Source organism: Hippoglossus stenolepis, chromosome 5 (assembly GCF_022539355.2).
Source record: "Hippoglossus stenolepis isolate QCI-W04-F060 chromosome 5, HSTE1.2, whole genome shotgun sequence".
NCBI lineage: Eukaryota > Metazoa > Chordata > Actinopteri > Pleuronectiformes > Pleuronectidae > Hippoglossus > Hippoglossus stenolepis.
The window spans coordinates 25,773,232-25,797,332 of NC_061487.1; the positions used below are offsets into that span (position 1 = coordinate 25,773,232).

General features: G+C 42.0%; 1 protein-coding gene across 3 annotated transcripts; it reads right to left on the reverse strand.

Annotated features, from left to right (window-relative positions):
- Positions 1–761: 761 nt before the first annotated feature.
- On the reverse strand, positions 762–23,371 carry edc4 (enhancer of mRNA decapping 4). Of its 3 annotated transcripts, none has more exons than XM_035157095.2 (30): positions 23,153–23,371; positions 21,588–21,750; positions 21,386–21,497; positions 21,143–21,242; positions 20,841–21,027; positions 20,474–20,621; positions 20,088–20,192; positions 19,718–19,830; positions 19,546–19,629; positions 19,333–19,428; positions 19,145–19,244; positions 18,519–18,699; positions 18,131–18,197; positions 17,927–18,018; positions 17,425–17,609; positions 16,766–16,845; positions 15,914–16,043; positions 15,526–15,818; positions 15,216–15,446; positions 14,757–14,855; positions 14,447–14,590; positions 14,011–14,047; positions 13,579–13,726; positions 13,136–13,291; positions 10,382–10,497; positions 9,294–9,459; positions 7,875–8,061; positions 6,937–7,156; positions 5,875–6,038; positions 762–3,198 (listed from the first exon to the last, which is right to left on the reverse strand). In XM_035157095.2, the coding sequence occupies exons 1-30, from the start codon at positions 23,238–23,240 to the stop codon at positions 3,015–3,017; spliced, it is 4,176 nt and encodes a 1,391-aa protein (XP_035012986.1). In that variant the 5' UTR covers positions 23,241–23,371; the 3' UTR covers positions 762–3,014. The 3 variants fall into 3 exon arrangements, with proteins under 3 accessions (XP_035012986.1, XP_035012988.1, XP_035012985.1); XM_035157097.2 differs by having other exon boundaries at positions 15,914–15,965; positions 19,546–19,644; XM_035157094.2 differs by having other exon boundaries at positions 19,546–19,644.
- Positions 23,372–24,101: the final 730 nt, after the last annotated feature.

Sequence of the window (24,101 nt, forward strand, 5' to 3'; positions counted from 1 at the left end):
CAGCCCATTTCTTGAATGATACAAAATGATCTTTAGGAAAAGAGATGAAGCTTTAAAGAATATTGGAATAAACTCACTACAAAATCTGTTCATGAGGTTTAAACAACTGCTCAAACATCCAGATGAGTTAGTATGAGAACTACATAAAGACCAGATCGATTAAAACCACATCAGTTATTAGTAATCAAGAGAATCAGATTAAAATAAATCGTTCTCATAGATATTTAATACCGATGCATCAGGTTTAAACACAGTTCAACTGACTCAGATCAACTGGTGCAGAAATTATTATTTTTGGACATATGGATTCCCAGTTAGACCAATGACAGAAATGTTCTATATCAGTGGTTGTAAGAGGTCCACGTTTCACACAGAGGAGCCAATCAGGTGTCCAGTAAGAAGGGTCAGTGGCCAAAAGGTCAGAAAGCAACAAGCCTTAACATCTACAATGTGTTTTATTTCATAAATTATGTAAATATGTAAATCTGAAAAACTGATTATAGCTGTATTCTATTATAAATGTCCTTAATTTCCCTAAAAACAATGTCTTCTATATTTAGTCAGTTTTACATGTGATGTAGTTTGTTACTTGTTGGTAACTGTATTTTCTTTTATATTCATGAGCTACATGTGTTGCAGAAAGAAGAATCAAATGCAAATGTATATTAACACATTTTGAACAACCCAACACTGAATCTGCTGAAGGAGAAAAGGAGCCGACTTCAGGTGTTGGACTGAAAATAAAGACACAATAAATTAAACAAGTCTTTTTTAATTTTATTCCAAAATGTTGAGGGTAAAAGAAACTGTAAAAGACAACAACTTAACAAGCCGAGGGAAACGAACACAACGGAAAGAGAGAAAACAGAAAACAGACGGTTTCCTCTTCTGCAGCACGGACTGACGCTGAAAGTCAGAATAAACATTTCTCTCTTTTCCTCACTGACATGATCGCTCATCTGTCCGGGTCCAAAGTCGTGAGCTGGATGTTTGCAAACTAAACGCACAGGTTCTCCTCTCGCTGCTGCTTCAGCTGCACTTTCAGATCCAAGTTTTTAATGAAATAAAACGTGTCAGATTTAAATGAGATATTTTTTTCACGCCTGAAACATTACAAGTTGTCTAAATGAGATCAAACGTCCAAAACAGATCGAGAACAATAAGGCACTTGCTAGACAAATCCACCTTAACTGATTCTGAACACAGGGGGCAAATAAACACAGCTTTTATTTTACAATCAGCAGAAGTGTGAACGCCCTGTTGTGAGTTAAACAACGTGTGTAACTGAGCTGCACACAAACGATCACACACACTTTTAAAAAAAAGATGAAGAATCAGTGCTTTCACAACCGGAACACGAGCGGTTCGATGTTCGGCTCAACAGACAAAGAGCAGGAATGATTTTCTGAACTCAAAACTTCCAAAAGACAAGCAGGGGCGGGGCGGGGGTGGGGGGGGGGGAACATCTGCAATCCAAATAAGTGCTGCCTCCTAGAGTCTGTGAGGAGGAACTGCACATTAAGTTTGACAAACATGACTTTGAATTTCCTGATTTAAAAAAAAAACAAAAATAACAACAAAAAAACAATCATCAGCAGTAACCATTAAACTTTAGGAAACATTTTTATTATGTTTAATAACTAGTTTGACAAATTTTAAAGCAAGTATACAAGTCTTACAAATACTAACTGTTATATATATATAAAAAAAGGGGACTGACAGAAGAAAAGCAGTCGGAGCTGCACACGAGGATAAACTGCCAACTTCTCGACAGGCGCCAAACCATTCAGAATCTAAAGGGGGATTTGTTTCAGCCTGAAGGGCTTTCTCAAATATTTATAAGATTTCACAAATGTTTTTTTATTTTGTAGTCATTTCTCCTTTAGCCGTATTTGTTTCCTTCAGAAACTCTCATCAATAAGATTTGTGAAAACAAGGTCAGATTGAAAAAAAGGGTATAATGAGATATGCGTTTCATCCTGAATTCTCCAAACACAAAACAAATCTTATTAACTTTCAGTAAAACAATTCCACGCGCTGATCCTCGCTGAGAGAGATTTGGCCTGTTGAGGTTTTTTTTTTTTTTATCTCCAACCTAATAAGAAACAACTGAAAGGAAAAAAATCCCACCAACATAAATTGGCTTTGGATGTTTGATTCTTCTGGTTGCTGGGAGTCGCTGGGTTGTTAAAGAGAACTGAACTGAGCAGCGCGTTTCTGCGGCAACTGAATTCCACTGTAACTCCGAGCGAGGAGGAGGAGGATGCTGCTCCCGAGAAGGAAAGAAAAAATGCGTCCGAGCCTCCTGTTCGCTCCAATGGCCGAGAAACGCGGCGACATTTTTGTGCACTTTCCCGTTGTTTCTGTTGCTCAGAGGCAGCGTCCGCATCCCGTCCAGAAACTCAATGTGTCTGCCTGACGGGTCGGAGGAGCAGAGCGGAACAACAAAAAAGGAAACGGCAACGTTTCGCTCAGCTGCACATTCTTTGAGTCTTTTGCACATTTGGATGATGCAACATGAAAAGTCCGGTTCTATGCGTCGGGGGTGGGGGGGGTGGAGATGAACATAATTATCAGGGCTGTGCTGCCGTCTGTGAGGCAGTCGTTTGCTCTTTGATCGGGAGGAGGAGGAGCAGCCGTAATGGAGGTGTGGAAGAACCTAGAGTGAACTTAGAGTCTCTTTAACAGACAACAACAATCTCTCTGTCCAGAATGTTGTTGTTTTGCATTGATGGTATGACGAGGGGGAAGGAAGCATAACAAAAACAGTCTATTTCCTAACATGACACGTCCCTGGTGCAGTGAGAGGAGGAGGAACAAAGAATGTGTGGAGGAACTGGAGGGAACCTTCTTTAACCAAGTGAAAAGTTTTCAAGCCCTCGTCTTCATCTCCAACCAACAAGTTTCATCCTCACGCTCCAACAAAGAGGCTGAAGTCGTCCTGGACTCAACTTTAACAAAACTGGACTCATGATCTGCATCTATCTCCTCAGCACCAGACTCCAGGAGGAGAACTAGTGGTTGACGAGACCCTGCAGCATCATCATCAGGCGCCGCGCCCTCTTGCTGAGCAGGCTGTGGGGGTCCTGCTGCAGGAACGCAAAGAGTTTGGGTCTGACCTGGGCCAACACGGAGGACATGTGGTCTCTGGTCAGCGGGTCGCCGTGGTCCAGATTCATCACCGCGTCCTCCAGGTAACTGCACAGGGACACAGAGGGAGAGAGACGTTAGACTAAAGAGTAAAAGCCTGATTTTCCACCACGCAGATTTCAGAAACCCATTGACAAAAGCTCAATAATAAACTCTGGTTTTTAGTAAATTCTAATTCTTTCTAACTGATCCACAGTTCAGCTTCACTCTACAACTTGCTGGAGCTGATTGTGACAGTTGAAGCTGTGACTCTGTCAGTTCTTCTCACAGGAGATCGAACCCACTCACCAGAGTTACAGAGAACAGAGGTTCAGGGTGAAGAGAGGGAATGAAAGAGGAAATATTCTCCACGTTCACACTCATTCAAACATCGCACTCATTTTAATGAAGCTGCTATTTTAATGTATAAACAGTTGCGTAGTGTTGCTTTAAGTCACGAGGCAGGAGAAAAAGCACGATGACAAAATTAGCTTAGCACAACAGGTTGTAGTCATTTTTGTTCTACGAGGAGAAAATGGAATGAAATAGGTTTGACGTGAACAACATGAAACTTTGAATCACGGCCATCTCTCTCTCAGATATAAAAGCAGAACAGGGGAACGTGTGCAGACTCTGTTTTGACCCCTGAAGCAGCTGCGGGGAACACAGATAGTTCTGACTCTGTCCCGGTCGCCTTTCACAGATTGAATCACGTGTCGTCCTTGATCTCCCTCCTGGCGACCGGCCCGCTGGGTGAACGTGAGCGTCTTACCGCAAATATCACTGCAGAAATTGAGTTTTCCTCGTCCTCACCTGTGTCCTGTCCTCTCGCTCAGGCTACAACACGTTTAACTCTTTATTAATCCAGTCAGACATTCGGTGGACAGCCTCCAGACTGTGCTCCGCAGGGTTTAGAGTTAAATATAAGACTGTTTAAGACCATAATGAAAGAAACTTAAGATCTAGGTCAAGTACGACAGATATGAAGGAACATCAAGTCCCAGAACTACTCACACACGTTCTGACCAAGATGTTTGTAGTTTTATTACAACGGGCTAATATTTGTATCATGGAGAAAGAACTACAACACACAGTGACATGTGCATTAACATAATGAAGACCTACTTTAATGTATTTAAGACCTTGTATGAAATATTTTAATGTTTAAGACTTTATAAGGTCTAAAATTCAGATTGAATTTTTTACTTTAAGACGATGCAGAAGCTCTGAATCTCTCCAGATCTGTTCTGCTCTCCCTCCCTCGAGCTGCTTTCAGACAAACACTGAACTCCGCATAATATCTTGAAATTATCTGAATTCCCAAAAAAGTCACAGTCAGTTGCTGCAGACCCTCTTCAGAGTTTCTCCTGCCAGCCTCCTGAGTGACCCCGTGTGAGAAAACAGCTTCTTTACACGTTCCCCCATTCATCTCCATCTCAGAAACACCACTTGTATCCTAGTATCACCATCAACCGCGCTGCCGACTCACTCATGAGTCACGTCCATTCATTAGAAAAAGGAAAACCGCACAACGCACGCCGTTAAAAAGAGCAGAGAGAAAAGCAGCAGTGCGGGGAACGAACGACGGGATAAAAAGACACAAGGACACGGAAAGAGCAGAACAATAGCGAGCATCAAAAACTGCGACGCTATTCACGGGGATCATTTAGGCTCCCCAGGCAGCCGTGGAGCGGAGCTGCAGACGGAGCCGGGTGATGGGGTCAGCAGTTTAGCACCGTTTAGCACTCGGGAGACGAGGAATAATGGACGTACGATGGAGATGAGATGGGGAGCAAAAGTTTAGGCAAAGAGAGAGTTTATTATTGATCCAAGGGCAAAAAGGACTGGGCTTGTGTGGGAGAACAGGTGTGTAATGTCATTCATAACGAGTTTGCTTCCGCTGCTTTGAGAGAAAATGAGTTCAAACTCAAGACGTGTTGTGGAGACGATAACTTATTCACTTCGCAGGTTTTTGATTAAAACCGGTGACATTTTCCAAAATTGCAAGTTATGCCTGCTGCACTTTCAAGAACAGGTCTTACATCAAACTAAAGTGTGAAACAATACTTAAAATGAGGCTGTGATTTCCTGCCGGGAAACTGAAAAGTACAGATGTAAGAAAGATCAATATTTGTGTTATTTTGAATTTGAGACACTGTTTTGTACGTCACGATTCATGTGCCACAGATGTTATGTTTTTATTATATTAACTCTTGGAGCAGTTTTGATTAAGGGACAGATCAACTGGGTTTTTCCAAATTTTCCTCAACAAATAATGGAGAGATCTTGACATATTTAGGGGACTAATATCTATGAGTATAATTTGGTGCAGCATGATTGAAATGTAAGGAGACTGTTGGGACTTGGTGGAGGTTTCTCGTTAAAGTTAGAGTTTGCTGTGGGCAGCCTCACTCGTCTGCTGCTGTCGAAGATGTGTGTGGAACTTTCCATTAATTAACATACTTACACTATCGTGGTCCATTTCTCATAATAAGAAAAAAGAACTTTAACTTTGTTTGGCCCTGGTGCCCTCGTCGTCTTTCTTTCACACACACTCAGGCATTTATAGCCATTTTCAAGGCAAACCCTATGTATAAACATAGCGCTGGCAGAAGCAGCGCTGGCAGAAGCAGCGCCGCAGCAGAACCACAGCCAGTGTGAACAACTGACAACCGCTACAACATCACATTGTATACATACTTTACAAAAAAAAAAAGGTGCATGAAATAACCGTGGTGTCCTCACCTGATTTTGAGCTCAGAGCGGGTGGAGAGGTTGGAGGAGAGCTGCTGGATGAGGGACAGCAGGACGGGCTGGCTCAGGGGGCAGGGGTGCTGACCAAACACCTGCTGAGAGTCGATGGTCTCACACACATACAACACCAGGTTCAGATCTGTGGCTGACAGAGCCTGGAGACAGAGGATATTTTATTTTATAACGAATAAACGAAGTTATAAAAACAAGCTTTGACGAACAGTAACCTTCACGTTGCCGGCAGTTCTAAAAGTAGAAAGAGAAACATCTGTAACAGGAAGTCTACAGCTATAAACAAGTTTAATTGGGAACTTTTAAATCTTTTTTAAAAATCACACAATTCCTGCACACAAAAAGTGAAACTATACTTGTCCCAAGTTTGAAAGTCTAGACACACAGCGCCCCTTTGCTTGATAAGTGCTTCAAAGAACTGGTTTTATCCACCACGAGCACTCATCAATCTCAAGACCTTGCATTTCTCCCATGTTCATAAACTAGCAGCATTAGTTTAATGAATAAACTTAACCAGAAACAGACTAACAATCCATTATGGAAAAAATTCTTCTTCTTCTTCAATCTGGCCGAGTAGAGAAATGTTCACAGTAAAAAATAAAGATTTATCTTGACTGACAATTTAATGATTTATACAAGAATACATTAAAGCATTTTATCTGCAAAATTGAATTTAAGACTTTTTAAAGATCTACAGCTTCCCTGTAATATAATTCAGTTTTTTTACACAATATTTTCGTTGCCATCGGCTCACAACATAAACCTTTGTTCACACCACGAACGCAATAGAGCTACAGGACGAGTGGGGCCGGCATAGGGGACTGTGTGAAGCAGTAGCAATATATTGGCTTTGTGGGCCCTGCAGTCCTGGTGGACCCCGTGTGTGTGTAAGTGCATGTGTACCAGTGAATAATTTAAAGTTATAGGAGGTTGTTTGCATTCATTATCAACTGGAAAACACTTTTCAACAATTCAGCTGCAGAGGCTGCTACGTGGGCAATGCTAGACCTGGTTGAGCATTAGTGCATGTGTGTGTGTTACCTGCTGGAAAGCCTGGTTGAGCTGGCCCTGCTGGAGGAGCTGCAGGATGTTGGCCTGCTGTGTCTGGTAGTCGAGGTGTGCTGTGGGGACGGGCGTGCCGGCAGCCGACCTCATCGCCTGCATGATGCTGGAGGTGACCACAGCCTGCTGCTCCTTCATGGCCAGGCCCACCTCCCCTTTAACAATCCGCTGAACGTGACTGAGGATAGTCTCCTGCAAACTGGGGGAGGAACAGAATGGACGAACAAGACGAGAGCCCAGAAAGAAGGTTATGCTCCATTTTACTCCAGTTACAATGTCGGATCTCGGAGTAAAAATCTGTCGCAGCTCAATCGGGGCCTTTTCAATTCTTTTTCAATATTATGAAGTTTTATTTGGCCAACTACTCGCTCTCTGCTCCACCCACGACACGTATATAAACTCCAGAGGCCACGGAATTAATTGCAGAGGGAACAAGAGACTGGATCGAGTTTATGTTCTTACATGAGCTCCAGGATTAAGCTTTGCTTGTTTCTACTCTCCAATCCATTACACACCTGCTCAATAGGCAGTGAATAAGGCCAGGACTGGCATAGGCATCTGCTGATGTGCAGATCTGATATTAAAAACATCAGAGTAGAATGTTAATCAGTAAAACCTATGTGAAGTTCGACAGATATGAAGGAACATCATCGAGGCGGCAGGTCTCCACAGTCTTACCCACAGCCAAGCAGGTTGTACCGAGATAAATCCTGACCGGGGTGTTTGACCTTGTTGGTAGTTTTATTAAAATTAAGTTTTTAAGGCCTACAATGTGCTGCAGATCTAAAAATAAAAATCCAGATAGAGTGAATTTAAACGTGGAGTCATAAGGGAACTGTTGTATCTTGATGGAGGTATGTGCTCTACCTTCTAGATTTCAAATGAGACCGTCAGGATCTATATATCTGGATACATACTTTCCCACCATCATCTGGATCTGGTGCTGGACTTCGCCTCGGACGTTAGCTGTGATGTTATTGGCCAGTTGGTCACTGGAGGTTTGGAAGCTGTCAATCATCTGTTGGAGCTGGCCCACGATGGGGTCTCGGGCCTCCTGCTCTCTCTGCTTTCTGTTCTTCATGTGAGTCTCCAGCTGCTGGATGTCTACAAGGTAAAATATGAACAACATTATTAATAATAATAATTTGTTCCCTCCAAACAAGCAGTATAAATGCAGTCAAAAGGTCCATTGTGTATTATGATAATCAAATGAGAAAGGTCAGCAGAAATGCCAAACGCACTGAACATTAACAACCAACACTGCAGCTCAGAAGACAAATCAGATGATTTATGCGTCTCTACTGCAAAAAACTTCACGTATTTGGTCAATTTTTCACCAAACTTTCTGGAGATCTTGATAATATTACAAGCAAACTTTAAAAAAAAAGGCTTATGGTGTTATAATCTACTTTATACTGACGATAGGAAAGAGGTTTAGATAAATATGAAGCTGGAAAAGAGATTTAAAATGATGAACTATTTCTCTGTTTCCTCTTTGGCCGCCAGAAAGTTTTTGAGACATTACTTATCTGAAGTTGCATCACATCATTAATTCTTGACTATGTTGTCGAGCAGCAGTTAGTAATCAGTGCATGGTCACCACCACTACACCAATGCACTGCTTTGTTCATTAACTTAACCTTTTTTCCCCACAATTCCCACAACTGGGACACAATGGGGGTATAAAGAGCAGCTGAAGGTGTGTGCAGTAGTTATGTGGTGGAGCTGATGTTAGTTAAAATCAATATTTACACACAAAACACTGAACTCTAAATTTGATCATGGATTAAATATAAATTGGAACAAGCTCACAGACTCAGAGAGGTGCTGCAGACTTTCTATTTACCGCCGACTCCGCTCTATACACATTATGACAGCTTCTGTAAGATTTAAAAAAAGAAAACAGCGTCTTCGAGAGGTGGGCACGAACACAGTCTGAGAAAAGAAAAAAAGAACTGACTGCTTATCAAAACATCAGAGCCATGACTCTGAAAAGGAAACATTACAAAAGCCGTCCCTGAGCTTTTTGAAAGAGATGGTTATTTAATTAGACTTCACGATAAACAGACCCCGATTTCAGGGCTGCGTCGGGGAAACAACCTACATCAACAAACCATTTCTCCGTCATAAGGAAACATGTCATCGTGAGACACAGCAGAAGCTTCCAGGGGCAGTTTGAACATATAACAAACAGGATTGAAGAGGAATCACCTTATTTGGCCTTGAGTCGGTCATGGTAAATGGTTTCCATGGTCATGGTCATATCTTTTAAATCTTTACCAATGTTTCTTTGCTGATGAAACCACAGATGTTGATGCTTGATGAGGTTGACTTACAGTCTTGGGTTCCTTGTTTGAAGCTGTCGTTGATTTGCTGAAACATGGACTGGCAGCCTCTCTCAAACACGGGCAGCACGATGCTCTGGAAGGCATCTTTGTATGCGGCCTGGATTGGCCCCTGCATCGCTTCAGCTGCCGCTCGACCAATTGCATCCGTCGTGTTCTGGGAAACAGGAAGCAGAAACAGATATTTTTGTTTAAGACCACATGGCTTACTCTGCAATGAACTAGAATTAACGCCCTGTTGGTGTCTTGCTTGGTGTCTTGCTATTATCAGTTCATCTTCAAGTCTGTGACAACTGCTCATAATTTAAAGAAATCCCCTCAAGGCAGACTTGAGATATCATGTTAAAGTTTAACAGTGAGTCTAAAGCCATTTTCAAACGAACTCCAGAGACTGTCTGTCCAATTAGGTCGGGACTTTCTCCGGAGTTTGCATTTCACACATGAGCGACACACAGTGGAAGATTCTCCACTGAGATGCATTCACACCTGCACAGAAATCACAGTGTTTGGGTGACGGGGGGGGGGGCACAGCAGGCAGGACATGACTTGTCGAGTGTTTCTGTTAACAGCACATCAACACCAGTGTCGGCTCTCATCGCCAAAAGCTGTCTTACACCGCTTTTTCCACCTGAGATATTTATATTTATATTCTTCTCGTTTTTTTTCAGTTTTGCATCTGTCATGTGTAAGAACAATCATCAACACCCCCACTCGCTCCTCCAGTGGATCTCCTGCTGGTTTCTCATATCGGCTCACTCAGGCATTATCTGGAGTTTTTACTCTGGGCTAGTGGAGAAAGTCCGGAGCCTCACTGAGACATTCGTGTTCTTACATACAGCCCCTCCGGAGAATGACAAGGGGAAAAACTGGATTTTGAAGGGGTCGCAGCGACCTTGAATCTTGACTACTTTGAACATCAGTTCATCTTTGAATCCTAGTGAATGTTAGCACCACATTTGAAAGGCGTGAGATATCATGATTACATGAAGACAACCTGAAGACATTATGCCTCTGGCTACTGGCTGTCGCCCGATGCAGAGGCATCAAGAGACAGGTGGTGAAGTAAGCCGGTTACCTACCTTGGATTTGACCACCTTGCTGACGTTGTCCTTCAGGGTGACCTCCACAGCGGTCAGCTTGGCAGCAATTGTGTTGTTCAGCTGACCTGTCACAGGCTCCAGGCTCTTTGAAATTGCTGGAGAGGGCAAAGAATTAACAAGACAGATTAGCAGGAACTCTCCTGTGATTAGGCCTGTGATCAGAGGACGAAGAGGAGGAGGAGGAGGAGGAAGAAAAAGACAGGGACATCTCATCCTCGAAATACAGGGCAGGAGAGGTAAAGTAGGAGAACATCTCTCCAAAGACGGCCTAATTATAGTGTCAGTCCAACAAACCTTAGCTGGCTTTGTTATATTTAATTTAACTTATGCCTGGGATGATCTCAAGCATTATTGATTTATTGATGTTCTGTCTGGTCTGCATTTGTCTACTTCTTGTGCTGCAAATCTCAACTTTGCAGAGACGATAAAAGAAAGGAAACAAAATACACCAGATTTATTTTACTATGAAAAGCTAAACTTTCAATATTCACTGCTGATTCAAATCAAGGATGCAGTGACCTGATTCGCAGACTGGTATCAACATTCTGACCTTATTAAGTGAAAAACTAATTAGCCGTGTCGTGACTGATCTACATTAAATACTGTTTCTTTGTTAATGTCCTTAAAAGATTCAGCATTTCATCTGTTACCTTCACTTAGCCACAGCAAAGCACAGAGACAGACGGTGTCTATAGCAACAGAAGTTCAACTATTGAAAACTATTTGCGTCCACTTCATCATTGCACCTCTGTCCACAGTTTAACATCTGAACAGCATGAAAACATCTAAATCTCGTCTTTCTCTTCTCTCTTTTCTGTTCTGGTACAACTAAGGTGCATCACAGCATCTGGTGAAGAGAAGGAGAGACAGCCCAGCAGAGGTTATCATTATTTCATGGTCAGGACCTGGTGAAGACCCAGAGTCGATACTCTGGTTGTTGGTGTGATTCTCTGCCTATGATCCAAGACACAATTATGAATTAATAATATTATTTCACCTGAAGTTATTTTCCATGACTGTCTTCAGGGATCTAACTTTTGTTCTTCTACCTGACTCACTAAAGAGAACCTGGCGGATCAGCAGCGCCTCATCTCTCCTTTATAAAACAGTCAGGACATCGACGTACATACAGGTAAATGGCCACAGCTGAGCTGAATGGTCGGATATACTGATCTTTAAAATGAGTGACTACAGAAAAGGTTAGAGAGATAAATAAATTGCTAATTTTTCAAAATTAGTGCCACACAACACTGCAGTTTGGAACATTAGGAACTGTATTATATTTTTAAATAGTTGTATTTGTAATGTTGAACATTATTCAGCGGTCAGTGAGAAGAGATAAAGAAGTGCAAGTATAGTTCTGTCTTCTAAACCAGAACTGAAAGATGACAGAGGAGCCAGCAGACGAGCAGACTGATGAAATCTTCATTTGTTACTGGCAAACAATGAAATGGTGCAATACCACCATCACCTGGTACGTTTGACTTCTTACAAACTCCCCGTGGTGTCAGCAGAGTCGAGCTCCGACTCCCACAATGAAGAGAGGACGGCCGTCATAAAAGAACAGCTCCTGTCGATATTGATATAAAATCGAGCAGCTCATAAATAACAAGGTGTCTTTATAAGCATTTGTTCTTCAGATTAGAAGGTTGAAGGAAGGACTGGACCGAGGAAGCAGGAAAAACTTTTCCATTAAGTGTCTCAATCCATGAATAGAAATAAGAGCCTGGTCTTTTTATCGGTTGGATGATTATATCGGCCTATATGAGCGTTTCATAAATGTATCAGTATCAGCGCTTATTTTTTCATTAGCTGATATGCTTTATTTTACAGAATAAACGATGCAGAAAAGATGTTCATTTAGTTTTACTTTATACGTAAAATATTAGGTTTATTTACTTAACTAAATTCTATATATGTGTTTTCTGTTGTAGTTAGTTATGTATAATCAAATTTATGGTTAACATTTTCAAATATCAAGCCTTAAATGCATTTTTTGTCATAAGAGTTGATAAAATCTTAGGAATCATTGCCAATTTTTTCTTAGGAACATATATCGGCTGATTTATCAATATCAGAAATGTTTTACTCCCTAATACCAGTATCAGCTTCGGCCCCAAGAATCTCTCTAATAGAAATGCAACAGTAGGTGAGGACATTGTTTTACTGTGAAAAGTCCGAATGTGTTGTTTACTAAACTCAATCTTATTTTATGCTTCTTTGGAAATCACCATCCACGTCGTGTATCCACATTCTGACTCTGATCAAAACCCACGCTTGCACACAATGTAAATGGCTGTATTGTAATAAACACACAGGAGAACATGACTGTGTTGTTGATTTAAGAGCTGCTGCTGTCAGAGAGGTGCTACCAGCAGGTGTAATCTAGTACAAACATTTCAGTGTAATACCAGGACGTTTTCATACAACACCTCCATCTCCCCTGATGTTGTTTATATGGATGGAAGCCGTGGAAAGATGTTAATCCTTGAGATGGGGCAGTTTAGATGTGTGCATGTATAATGCTATTTCTGATAAACAGATCAGGTCTCTGGAGGCTAATGTCAGTGAGCTGGAATTGAATGTAGATTAGTGACACTTGCATTCGACACAGGCTCTGTTTTCATTACCCCCCCCGAGTGCCGAGGAATACATAAGACCTCTCTGTGTGTTTGAGTCCCATCAACCGTCAGAACACATAAAGTTTGTGAAACGTTTCTGTGCTTTTCTTACTTTGTGGGAGGGTTTTCTTCATTTCATCCCGTAGCACTTTGTCCATTCTGTTGGTGAGGGCGGAGGTGAGGGCGTGGCTGAGATGCTGGCTGAGCTGCTCCTGAAGCTGCTGCTGGTGATTCTGACTCTCGGCCAGAACTCGTTCCAGTCTGCGCTCTGAGGGCGGGAGCGGTCAAGGCTCAAAATAACAAGCTGCAAGATGTTTTTACTGTCCGTCGCTGTTTATAAGATGTCCTTGTTTGTTATGCATTTGAGTTGTTGCTGTTCAAGGATGTAAAGTGTTTGCTAGGTGCCGCTCTGTTGTTAGTTTCATGAGACGTGGTTTGTGGGGCTGAATATATACAGTGTTGTGAAACTGAATTTGGAACTGCAAAAGGTGAGGGGTGAAAACATGGCCTCCTTGACAGAGGTAAAAACTTTTAAAAACTTGTAGTAGAGGATACGTTCTTGCTCCTGGTGGTTGGACAGGACATGATCGACCTGGGCCATTATGGAGCTCTGCATGGTTTCGATCTGTCCACGCAGCTCAGTCAGCTCCCTCTGCTGGCTACGCAGGAGCATCAACAGCTCCTCCTGAACTTCTACATTCATCTATAAGCAGATGGAGACAATGACTTAAAAAAGGAGGCCATGTAAAGTGCTGCTAAAATGTAGGAATTACACCTGAATTTAACAATATTTTTTAGTTTTAACACTGAACTAAGAATTATGAACTAAAAGATTAGAAAAAGCACTTGATATGCTCAAATAGTTGCCAAAAGTACATTTCTAGTTTAATTAACTTAGGTAAAATTTATTTTCAAATGAACTTGAAAGTGAACATCAAATAAAATGTATGGAAAATCAATAAAAGCAATATTTTGTGATCATCTTACCTGAGCTGAGTCCATTTGCCTGGACTGAGCCATTTCACTGAGAGAAAGGAAAGAAGAAAATCCATTATGTGAAAGACAGTCAACATTTTGGACTAATATATATATATATAGTTCTGTAAATAACTGATATTTTGAAAATCTCTTAATGCGCAAAGAAATCATAATTCTTATAGTGACGCTTTTATCCACAGCGATTTACAAGTGAATTCAACCACGAGGGTACAAACCCAGATCAGCAAGAAGCACGTAACAGTACAACTAGTCTTTAAAAAAAAGCCAAACTACATGTGCTACATGTAAGTGCAATATATAAGTAGACTTCTTTTTTATTTTTTTTATAAACACCAGAGTTGACGATGGTTATTAGACATCATCTTCTTAACCAAGGTGTAGTCGGAAGAGAAGTGTCTTTAGCCTGCGGTTAATATGAAAATACCCGTCATCCTTCTTGATCTTCCTCTTCAGTTTTGGTGAACCTCGTGGTGACGTCTTCCAGTCCTTCACAGAGATCCTGTGAGAGGAGCGAGAGCCACAGTTTCCTGAAGACGACGCCAGGCTGGCCACCTCATCATCAGGGTCGCTGGGAACAGACACACAAGACAACAACAGAGCCAAAGGTCATTAAAAACAAAATGCCACTGTGAATAAAGGACACAGATCAGTGTAATTTCTTCTTCTGTATGGATGATACGAGAGGAGTCTGCTTATTTGCATTAACAAGGAGAAGGTGTGTTTATTTGCGTTACCTCTGCTCTGCACCGGTGTCCTGACTGTCGTTCTGTGAGAGGTGATACGAGCGTCGATGGTAAGGTGAGTTCATGTGCACCTTTGACTCTTCCCTTGAACTACAACACAGCAGAGATACAACACAAAGCCCAGTTTGATAAGTGGTTTTCACACTTCCTTCACAGTTTCAACACAGATATGACCTATAGACCAACCCGGTCCTACTGTCGTCTCATCCTTCACATTTTAAAGCCTGATACAACTGTCTAGTGGTTTGGGCAACCTGTGATCACTTTCCATTATTCCTAATTATTTGAGAACTACAACAAGTCAACAACAGACACCATCCAAGTTTTACTTTCTCAAAGCATCTGTAGAATTTAGCAAAATAGGTTTTAGAATTTCTAAGAGATGTTTGATGTAGTTGTGTACGTTTACATTTGTGTAACGCCTCTACATGTGAGTGGGGAATTTCTCACCAGTCTCCCAGGCCGTTGTCCCTGAGACTGTTCCTGGTTTCTCTGGTGATGTCGGGTGCAGCTGGCCAAGGTGTGTGGCTAACGTTTCCATCGGAGGACCCTCCTCCTACCCCAGGGTTCTCCTGCGATAAGGCATTCTCCAGCAAAGAGGGAGTGTGGCTGAGTCTAGGCTCTGACTCTATAGCCCCACTTACTGGCCCATCTGCACCTCCAAGTTCCAGGGCTAAAAGACTGAGACAGAAAATGCCATAGTTTGGTTAATTTAGGGGACCAGTAATAGTTACAGTATCATTGCTGGTCATCGGCATACCTGTTGTTGGCTGTGCGTGGAGAGGTGAGCAGGTGCAGAGCAGAGGCAGCAGATGCCATGCTGTCTGTCTGAAGCGCAGAAAGTGGTAAAGGCTCCAAGCTGGACATGAGTCCACGCTGAAGCTGCAGCGTCTGGGATGCGATCTCCGGCATGTCCTGGGACATGGCCGTGGAGGCGGAGGAGATGACATCAGGGGAGCGGGCCCTGGTCGGAGAGGCCAGATTTTGCAGGATTGGCGAGTCCATGATCTGGGAGTTGTCAAGTGAAAGAAGACCACTAGGGGACGCCAAAGCCTGGATATGGAGAGAAGCCATGTAAAGAAAATAAAACATCATGCTGTAAGAGTATTAGGAGTGTTTTAAAAGAAGGTAAGTGTGTCAGGGCCTACCTGTAGGTTCTCCAGTCCTGGCAGCAGTACAGCGGAAGCAGCTCTTGGGCTGCTGGTGGAGGCAGAGAGTGTGAGACTACTGCTGCTGCTCTCAGCTCTGTTAGGACTGTGACTGTGATCGTCTAGAGCTCTGCACACGGTAACACAGACAGACTGTCCTCAACCATACATGTTAATGTGTACGACCACAATCAACCACAAACAAATGATGTGGGTATGTTAATCTAAAGCTGCTTTCAGACATGGACTGGACTCAGATCCTCTGTATTTTCTCCAGAGGAATTTGCATGTGTGAAAGCAAATGACCGAATGAGATGCTCTGCACCGGACCTCATAGTATAAAGTCCGTAGACCAGGAGAATCCGGTGTCTGGTGCTGTAAACATGATCACGTGATCTGTCTGTTGCAGGGTTTGATGCTGTTGTGAACACGTCTGTGCAGAAAACCTCCCGCTGTGTTGTGCATGTGTGAAACGCAGACTATGGGTAAACTCTGTAGCCAATTCTCCGGATTTTACCTGGAGGCCACGTTGGAAAACGGCTTAATAGTAAGAGTCTGTAAGTAAAATATGTAGCTATAATCAACAATTAACAGTCAAACACCAAAAAAAACAATATATACTCTATACATTCTCATTATACAACTGGGATATCAGAGTTATTCAGTACTGATGAAATGTTGAATGGTTGGAAATTTACTTCATAACAACCTGTGCAACGCAATTTTTACTAGAATGACTGTAGCAGCATTCAATATAGAAAAGATGAAAATATTTAACATTAAAACATTTCAGATGTGTATTAATTAATTTTTTTAACCCGTATTGCAACTAAGCTTCATAGAGAAACCAACCTGTTAGTCGAGTCAGAGTTGCTGCTGGTTGCCGTTACGATGGTCAGACTGCTGGCGCTGCTGCCGGGTGATGCTGGTACCTGCAACGTGACAAAAATGAGAATTACAGGCAGGAAAGATGATGAATGGTTAAGAAAATCCATTCTCGGTGGTTTAATGCACATTTATACCATACAGAATTTTTTTTTGCTTTACTTTGCAATGTTAGTCATTTAATATCTTGCAGGAAATCGCATGACTTTCCAAACTGAAGCACAATGGCAACAACAAAAATCAAAAATAAATTCACATGCCAGTTATATAATTTTGACAATTTTCAGAAGAAAATTCAGACAGAACTGTCTCTTATTTCACGAACTTCTTCACTTGGATGACACTGGATCAAAACAGTTTTCAGTTTGTATAGACTGGTGTTAACATGGTTTGGTGCTCCTGTCTGTTAAGTGCTGGCAGGAGCACTCAAGCATAAATGGAAAAGGTGATCTTTTTTTGGTAGAAATGTTGCTAGGCAACCACTAAAGAAATGTTTGAAGCAAAGTACATGTTTTTGACCTTTTTTGAAAACTGAATGCTGTAGTGAAACTCAGACATGAACCCAACTTCCCTTCCATTAATTGAGAGATAGACTGGTAATAAAGATGGCCTCCCAGTGTTCGTACCGAAGTGCTTGGTGTCATGAAGGCATCAGGAGTCATCAGCTTGGGCATCGGCCCACTGCCAGAGACAGAGTTGGACAGGAAGTCAGCAGGAGCGGGTAGAGATGGGATCTTCCGCAGGTCGTTCTGGGATCCACTTCCTGACTCTTTGTCAGAACTCTGGTCAGTGAGATGGTCCGAAAAAGCAGCTGGAAACACAAAATGTAAAGAGTCATTAAGTTATGTGGTAAAGTTTTGTTATTAATTGTTTTTCTCAATTGATCAATACTTTGGTTGTGTAGGAATTAGTTAATGATTATCAAACTTAACTTACTAGATTAGTCAGTTAATTTGTTAAAAACCTATTGATTAAGGATCAATATCTATCATATTACTATCCCAGAATGTGATGAGCTAGATGACACAGATGATCTAAAATGTTCACTGAGAAAAAGAAAGGTATGAAAACTCAAAGATGCATCATCTTCATGGATTGGGTTTTGTCCTTCAAGAGTGTTGGACTCACCAAAACCATCCTGAGAATCAGAATGAGGCAGGAACAGTGCAGAACTGGAACGTGCGTTGGGTTGAAACCAGATCTGGACATCCTGCAGAGTCCTGAAAACACACAACACAAACAAACACATTTAGGGATTTAGCCTCTCGTTCCAGACCCTGTGGTGGTGGACCTGTCATGTGCCTCACATCACATCGTGAGTTGGGGACTTACTTAGTGTGAACACAGTAGAGTTTAATCTGGATTCCAGACTTGGACTCTGTGGGTCCTTGAACGCCCTCTGAAAGAAAATAAACGCACATGAATGGTAATGTTGTGTTAATTAGATCAATGCTGCTACATATATAATGATTGCATCTTAAAGAGGAAAACAACTGTTTTAAATTCTGCAGTGTGCTCCCCTTTCAGAGGGAAAACCTCCCTCCTGACTCTCCAAGACTGATGTTGCTAATTTTAGGTACAAAAGTAAATAAATATATACTTTGTTCAACTCCATACAGTCGCATGTCACTCAGAAACACCCCAAAAAGAGTTGATGTTGTTGACAGCACCACCAACCACCCACACTCCCAAAGCTGTCAGCCTGTGTTTATGTGTGTACCTGTAGTCATGCTCTCACTGTCCTCCTCTGCAGGGAGGACCTCAGTGTGTTGCAGTCGGCTGTGGGCGACGTCCCGGACTCCGAAGCTGAGCACAGGGTGAGTCAGCAGAAACTCTGACACAGCTGTGAAATTAGCCTTCCCTTTCTCCATGTCCTGCCGCAGCTCCATCACATACAAAACCTGGGAGAGAACGACGCCAACAAAGTATGAAGTCAGGCTCGGGGTGGGAAGGGAATGTAGGTAGAAATGAAAAGGTCAAGTCCAAAACGTCCTAACATTTTGGGCTGGTTTCATGGACTGATTATACCTTGTTCTAGCAAGAATGGCCCTTTCATCAATATAAAAGCCAAACTGAGTCTCTGGGATTAGGTATACCGCAAGCTTGAACTAATTTATTGGTGTTTAATTAACTGAAACTATTTCCCAAAGAAGGATTTAAACCCTCAAGGGCGAAGCTCAAGTTCAGATTAATGCTGCAATGTCGATGGAGTGACACTGATGGATAGAAAATTCAAATGAAATTGCTTAAAATTTCAATCAAAGACTAATATAAAAGCACTTTTATTATTTATTAAAAGTCTTATTAGTGAAATTTCTAAAGATATAATTAAAACATTGTGCTGACCTTCCTCTGTACATCAGTGAGGATGAGATACTCAGCAGCGAGGTCCAGACTGGCCTTCAAACTTGGCAGAGCTGAGGAGTTGAACGGATCTGGAGAGAACCTAAGAGAGGAAACAAAAGCATTAGAATTTGTACTGCTCTACCATACGAGAACAGGTTATATCTGTAATGATAAACCAAATGAATAACCTGATGGTCTGTAAACAGGTCCAGGAAACAGTGCACCACAGCTTCAACTCCTGGTTCTGATCAGCTCCCGTTATGAGGAAACGCCAGAAAGGAACCCTGAAAAGAATAAAGAACCAGAGGTGATGAAGGAGAAAGAGAAAATAAAAGAACTAAACATGTTCTGTATATCACAGTTTTCACTGAGGGCTGTGTGTGCATCCGTGTTGTACTTACTCTGGGTCCTGTCTCTTGTGGTTGTCACAGAAAAGAAGGCAGGAGAGGGGACGTCCTCCGTGAGGTTGCAATTCGTGCAGACATCTGGAAAACGGAGAGCTAAGTGAAACAGTGAATGAGAAGATGGGGAGAGAAAAATAACAACACACATTCAAAAAAATCATTTATTTACCTGGGCTTGTCCTGTCGTCCTTCTATGTATATCTGCCAGAACTTGATGTATCCATCATGGCTGGCTGTGGCTAACACGGTTCCGTCTGGAGACAAGGCTCCTTCACTGACTCGCTGCGGGGACAAATATGAATAAATAAATATACAGTGTAAGTACGGTAAGGAATCTATGTAACAATCCCAATTGGTAAATATACCATTTTGTACTTATTGTCCTTACTTTGGCTTTAGTTTAGTTTATGCCAATATCTAACATCCTAACCCTAGCAATGAACATGTCCACTCAAATGTGACCTTTACTTTAAAGTTGTATATATTCAATCGAAGATCATTTAATTGTACTGTATTGAGGATTTCAAAACGATGCCTACCTGAGTATGTCCCTTCACTGTGATGAGGCCTTCCTTGACATCTGAGGCATCGACAGGCCAACTGCTGTGGTTGGCTCTCAAGACTTCCAGGTCCCACACCTCAGCCTAGAAGAAGGGGGCAGCAAAATTAATTATCAGGGACGCAATGTTTCTGATACATGGTGATACACAGACTTCAGTGTTCTCTCTTCTTTGTAGAGTTAAAAATATTGTGTGGAACTGAACATTCCTTATCTACAATCATGGGCTCATTCTCCTCTACTTAACATTAGCTGTAAATGGAATGCAAATGTGGTAATAGGTCAATATTACGACATATCCATAGATAACTTCCTATATTTTACTCTGTTCTAAAAATCTGTTTTAGTAATTAATTCTTCTGATACCCTGTCTTCATGTAGAAGGGCCAGGGTCTGGCTGGCGTCGTCCTGATTCTCCTCGTTGTCATCCAGAATGAACGGACACCAGATGAGGCGTCTGTGGGAGTTCAGGGGAGTTTCATCTGGCCGTCTTATATGAATCACTATCTGATCTCTGTAGGGAACATTAGCTAAGGAAAATGGGAAAGAAAACCAGTACTTGGAGGATCTACTATCTCTACTGGGACAAATGTAGTGGGTGAAATCTTAAGTTGTGTAGGCTGGTATTTAAATGGTTAGGAGACACAGAAATATAAAAAGTACAAATAGAGGCTGTAAAATCCACACACACACACAGATTCTCCCACACATCCTTTTCCACATGTCAGGATACAGAATCTTGTTTCCAGTGCAGGTGAGTTGCCAGACCATTAGGTTGCCCGCCTCATCTACACAACCCAACAGAGAGGAGTCGAGGTGGGCAAAAGCCAGATCTGTGACGGCCCCTGTGAATCCCTTCAGCAGGGAACGCTCAGCAAAAGACAGACTCAGGACACGAATCATTGCATGGTTGTTGGCTCCTGAAGGAAGAAGTGTATATTTTAAAGACAGAACATAAACCATGGGACCTGGGGTATCACAGCACTCAATACAGACAAAAAAACTGCAAGACTAATGGAATAAAAGGATTCTCACCTCTGATGGCATAAGCGAGGAAGGAGTTGGACACAGCTATCAGTCTGCCATAATAATACTTGTGTTCCCAGTCGTACTTGGCAACCGGTTGAATTTTCACCTGAACAGAAAACAAAACGGTCACATGTCTTCTTACTTATTGAGTCATCACAGATGCAGGTTTTGAGGTAAAGAGGTTTGACTTTATTCTGATTTATAGACTTCAAGGAAATCCATGTTGTAGCTGATGATTGCAGTTCTTACCTTGTTGCTGCCCCGAGCCTTGCTGTTGATGCTGGAGTCTTGACTTGCCACAATCTCCACATTGCTGGATGTGATGGAGATGCAGGTGGAGCCATCATCACCGGAGAGGCAGCTGGAAAATGCACCAAATGGATTTAATTTTAGATCTTAGAAATATTACCCTGCTATCATGGTTAGGTGACAGAATTAGGACCCCACTCACATTATCTGACTCTCCTGGGTGCTGCAGAGGTCTGTGGAGATGGGTGCGGTAGAGTCTGACATGGTGGACCTATCAGTGCTTCCCAGAAGGCCGACTGCCCCCAGCAACCCATTCAGCTCTCCATTAAAAGAAGGCTTCCTCTGAGCACCACTTGATTGTGCATCTGAGGAAAGAAATTGAACGCACGGGTTATGTTGGGATACAGTGTAGAAAGCATACATATGCAAAGCCAGCAAGAAAATGCTAAGCCTACAAATACATGCTGAGGAGGTATATTTCTTTTTGTTAAAGATATTTTTAGGATCGTCTCCTTTAATGACAGGACAGTAGACGGGATTGTGGGGTGAGAATGGGGGAAGACACGCAGCAGAGGGCTGGGTGGAACCAAACCCTCCGGAGGTTTTATGTGAAGGCTTTTATAACTGTATAAAATTGACACCACATATCATGCAACTTGCATAAGAAAGAGTGACAGAAATATATATACTTAAAAACCTATTTGGTGTCTTAAAAATCTGTTTGCATTCTGTCTTTTTCAACTTTGTGTTTCTTGTTGGGTCCCATTCTGTTAGGTTATGTTTTCCTGGGAATACAGGTCATACAAATATGTGTCCTGGCCCTTACAACGAAACTGAAACTACAAAAGTGGTTGTGTATAAGATATGTGCTGCTGTTACAGCAAAGATACGCGTGTATGAAAGATGTCACACTTCACTACTTCTTTGCAGACATTAAATCAATCATCTTTCATAAACGTATGAATAGAGGATTGTGTCAGAGCAGGAGAACCATGTTAAAACCTGCATGTTGGATGTTGAGAACATGCAGAGGTAAACAATGTAGGTGCAGTTCCAGGACATATTCCAGTCCCCACACACAGTTAGTGACACATGTCCCCTTTCTGTCCACGGGCCCGGACACACACCGTCTTCTTAGCAACACCCCGGTCATCATGTGACTTTAGAAAACGGCTGCGCACTTTGTTAGAGGGATGAAGAACCGAAGCTGAAGCGAGTAAAACCCACACGAGCCAAGAACACGACCTTCGTGCGCAGTTTCGGAGCCTCGAGCTAGTGTCGGTAGCAGCAAAGTGTTTTTTGGGGCTAAATGCGGAATAAACGTGTAGTTGGATTTAAAGCCCCGGAGCCTCTAAGTGAGCAGCTGCTGTGGAAAACGGGTTTAATTATCTATTCAACCTCTGCAGCTCCATTAAAGGTTTGAGCTTTAACGAACCAGAGAATAGACTGGGACGGGAGCTAGCCCCGCAGCTTAGCTAGCATTTGGAAAAGATGAACCACTGGACACTTTTCCCCCCGACGTCGTTAGCTTTCTGGTTTTTTCCCCCAAGTACAAACAAATTAAAGTGAAAATACACGTCGTGACATTTTGATGGTGCTGACGTGAATCTTTCGTGTACACGCAATGCAACTGCGCTCGAGCCAATTCGCCTTCTGCAAAGCGGCGCGCGCTAAACCCAACTCACTTTAGCTAGCTAGCATGCTAACGGGCTAACGTTAGCACCTGCGGCCTAGAGCCGCCGCTTTGAATTCCCGGTTCCGACTCACCGGCGCTGTTGCTGGGACGGTCGAGCTTCAGGATGTCCCGGAGGTGCTGGGTCGCCCCCTCGATGTCTATATCCGAGCCGGACGCCATGGGTGAGGGAAAGGGGAGACTGGGCTGATTTAGGGGGAGACAATAGTTTCTGGTTTGATGCGAGACTGTCACTGTTCACTTCGTTCACCCAGAGCAACCGTCTAAACTTCCGACATGTCCGCGCCGCAGGTTCCGACTTGTCGCTGAGTCGAGCTCGTTGGTTCCTACCCCAGGTTCCGATCATAATGAACATTACAAAAGAATACTATCACTTATTATTAGATATTTAAACTTCATATCTGATGCTTTAAATTGTGATTTTATTATGTCATCAGATTCAACCACTTGGTTTCACGTCAATTGTTATATATTAATTATTTATGTGTTTATTTATTATATGTCCTTGGGTGTCCAAAAAGGTCCAATGAAATATAAATTATTGTTATTATTAATATTATTATTATTCACCCCTTGTTATATTCATCAGCAGCTTCATAACTTACAACTGTAGGTTTTTTAATTTGTTTTATGTCTCTAAATATCTATTAAACCATGTCAGATCAAACCATTGAGGTCCCATTATTTAAAGCCCACAAGATTGCATTAATAAACAACAAAATGACCGGAATCTTTTATTTCAAACATGTAATTTATGATATTAGATATCATACAAACAAGTGAAACATTTAAAAGCTTAATTGTTGAATCTACATAATCAAAAAGGAGTAAGAAGAAGTACAACATAATGGTATTATGACAATAACGATTACACAAACAAGTTCAGAAATACAAAATGCAGGATTATTGAACTGTAATTCTTTTTAATTTGTCATTTATGATGTAACACTACCAATCAAATATGAGTTCATCTTTATTTTTTTGTTGAAACTGTTAAAGATGTGTTCAATAATTGTGTGACCA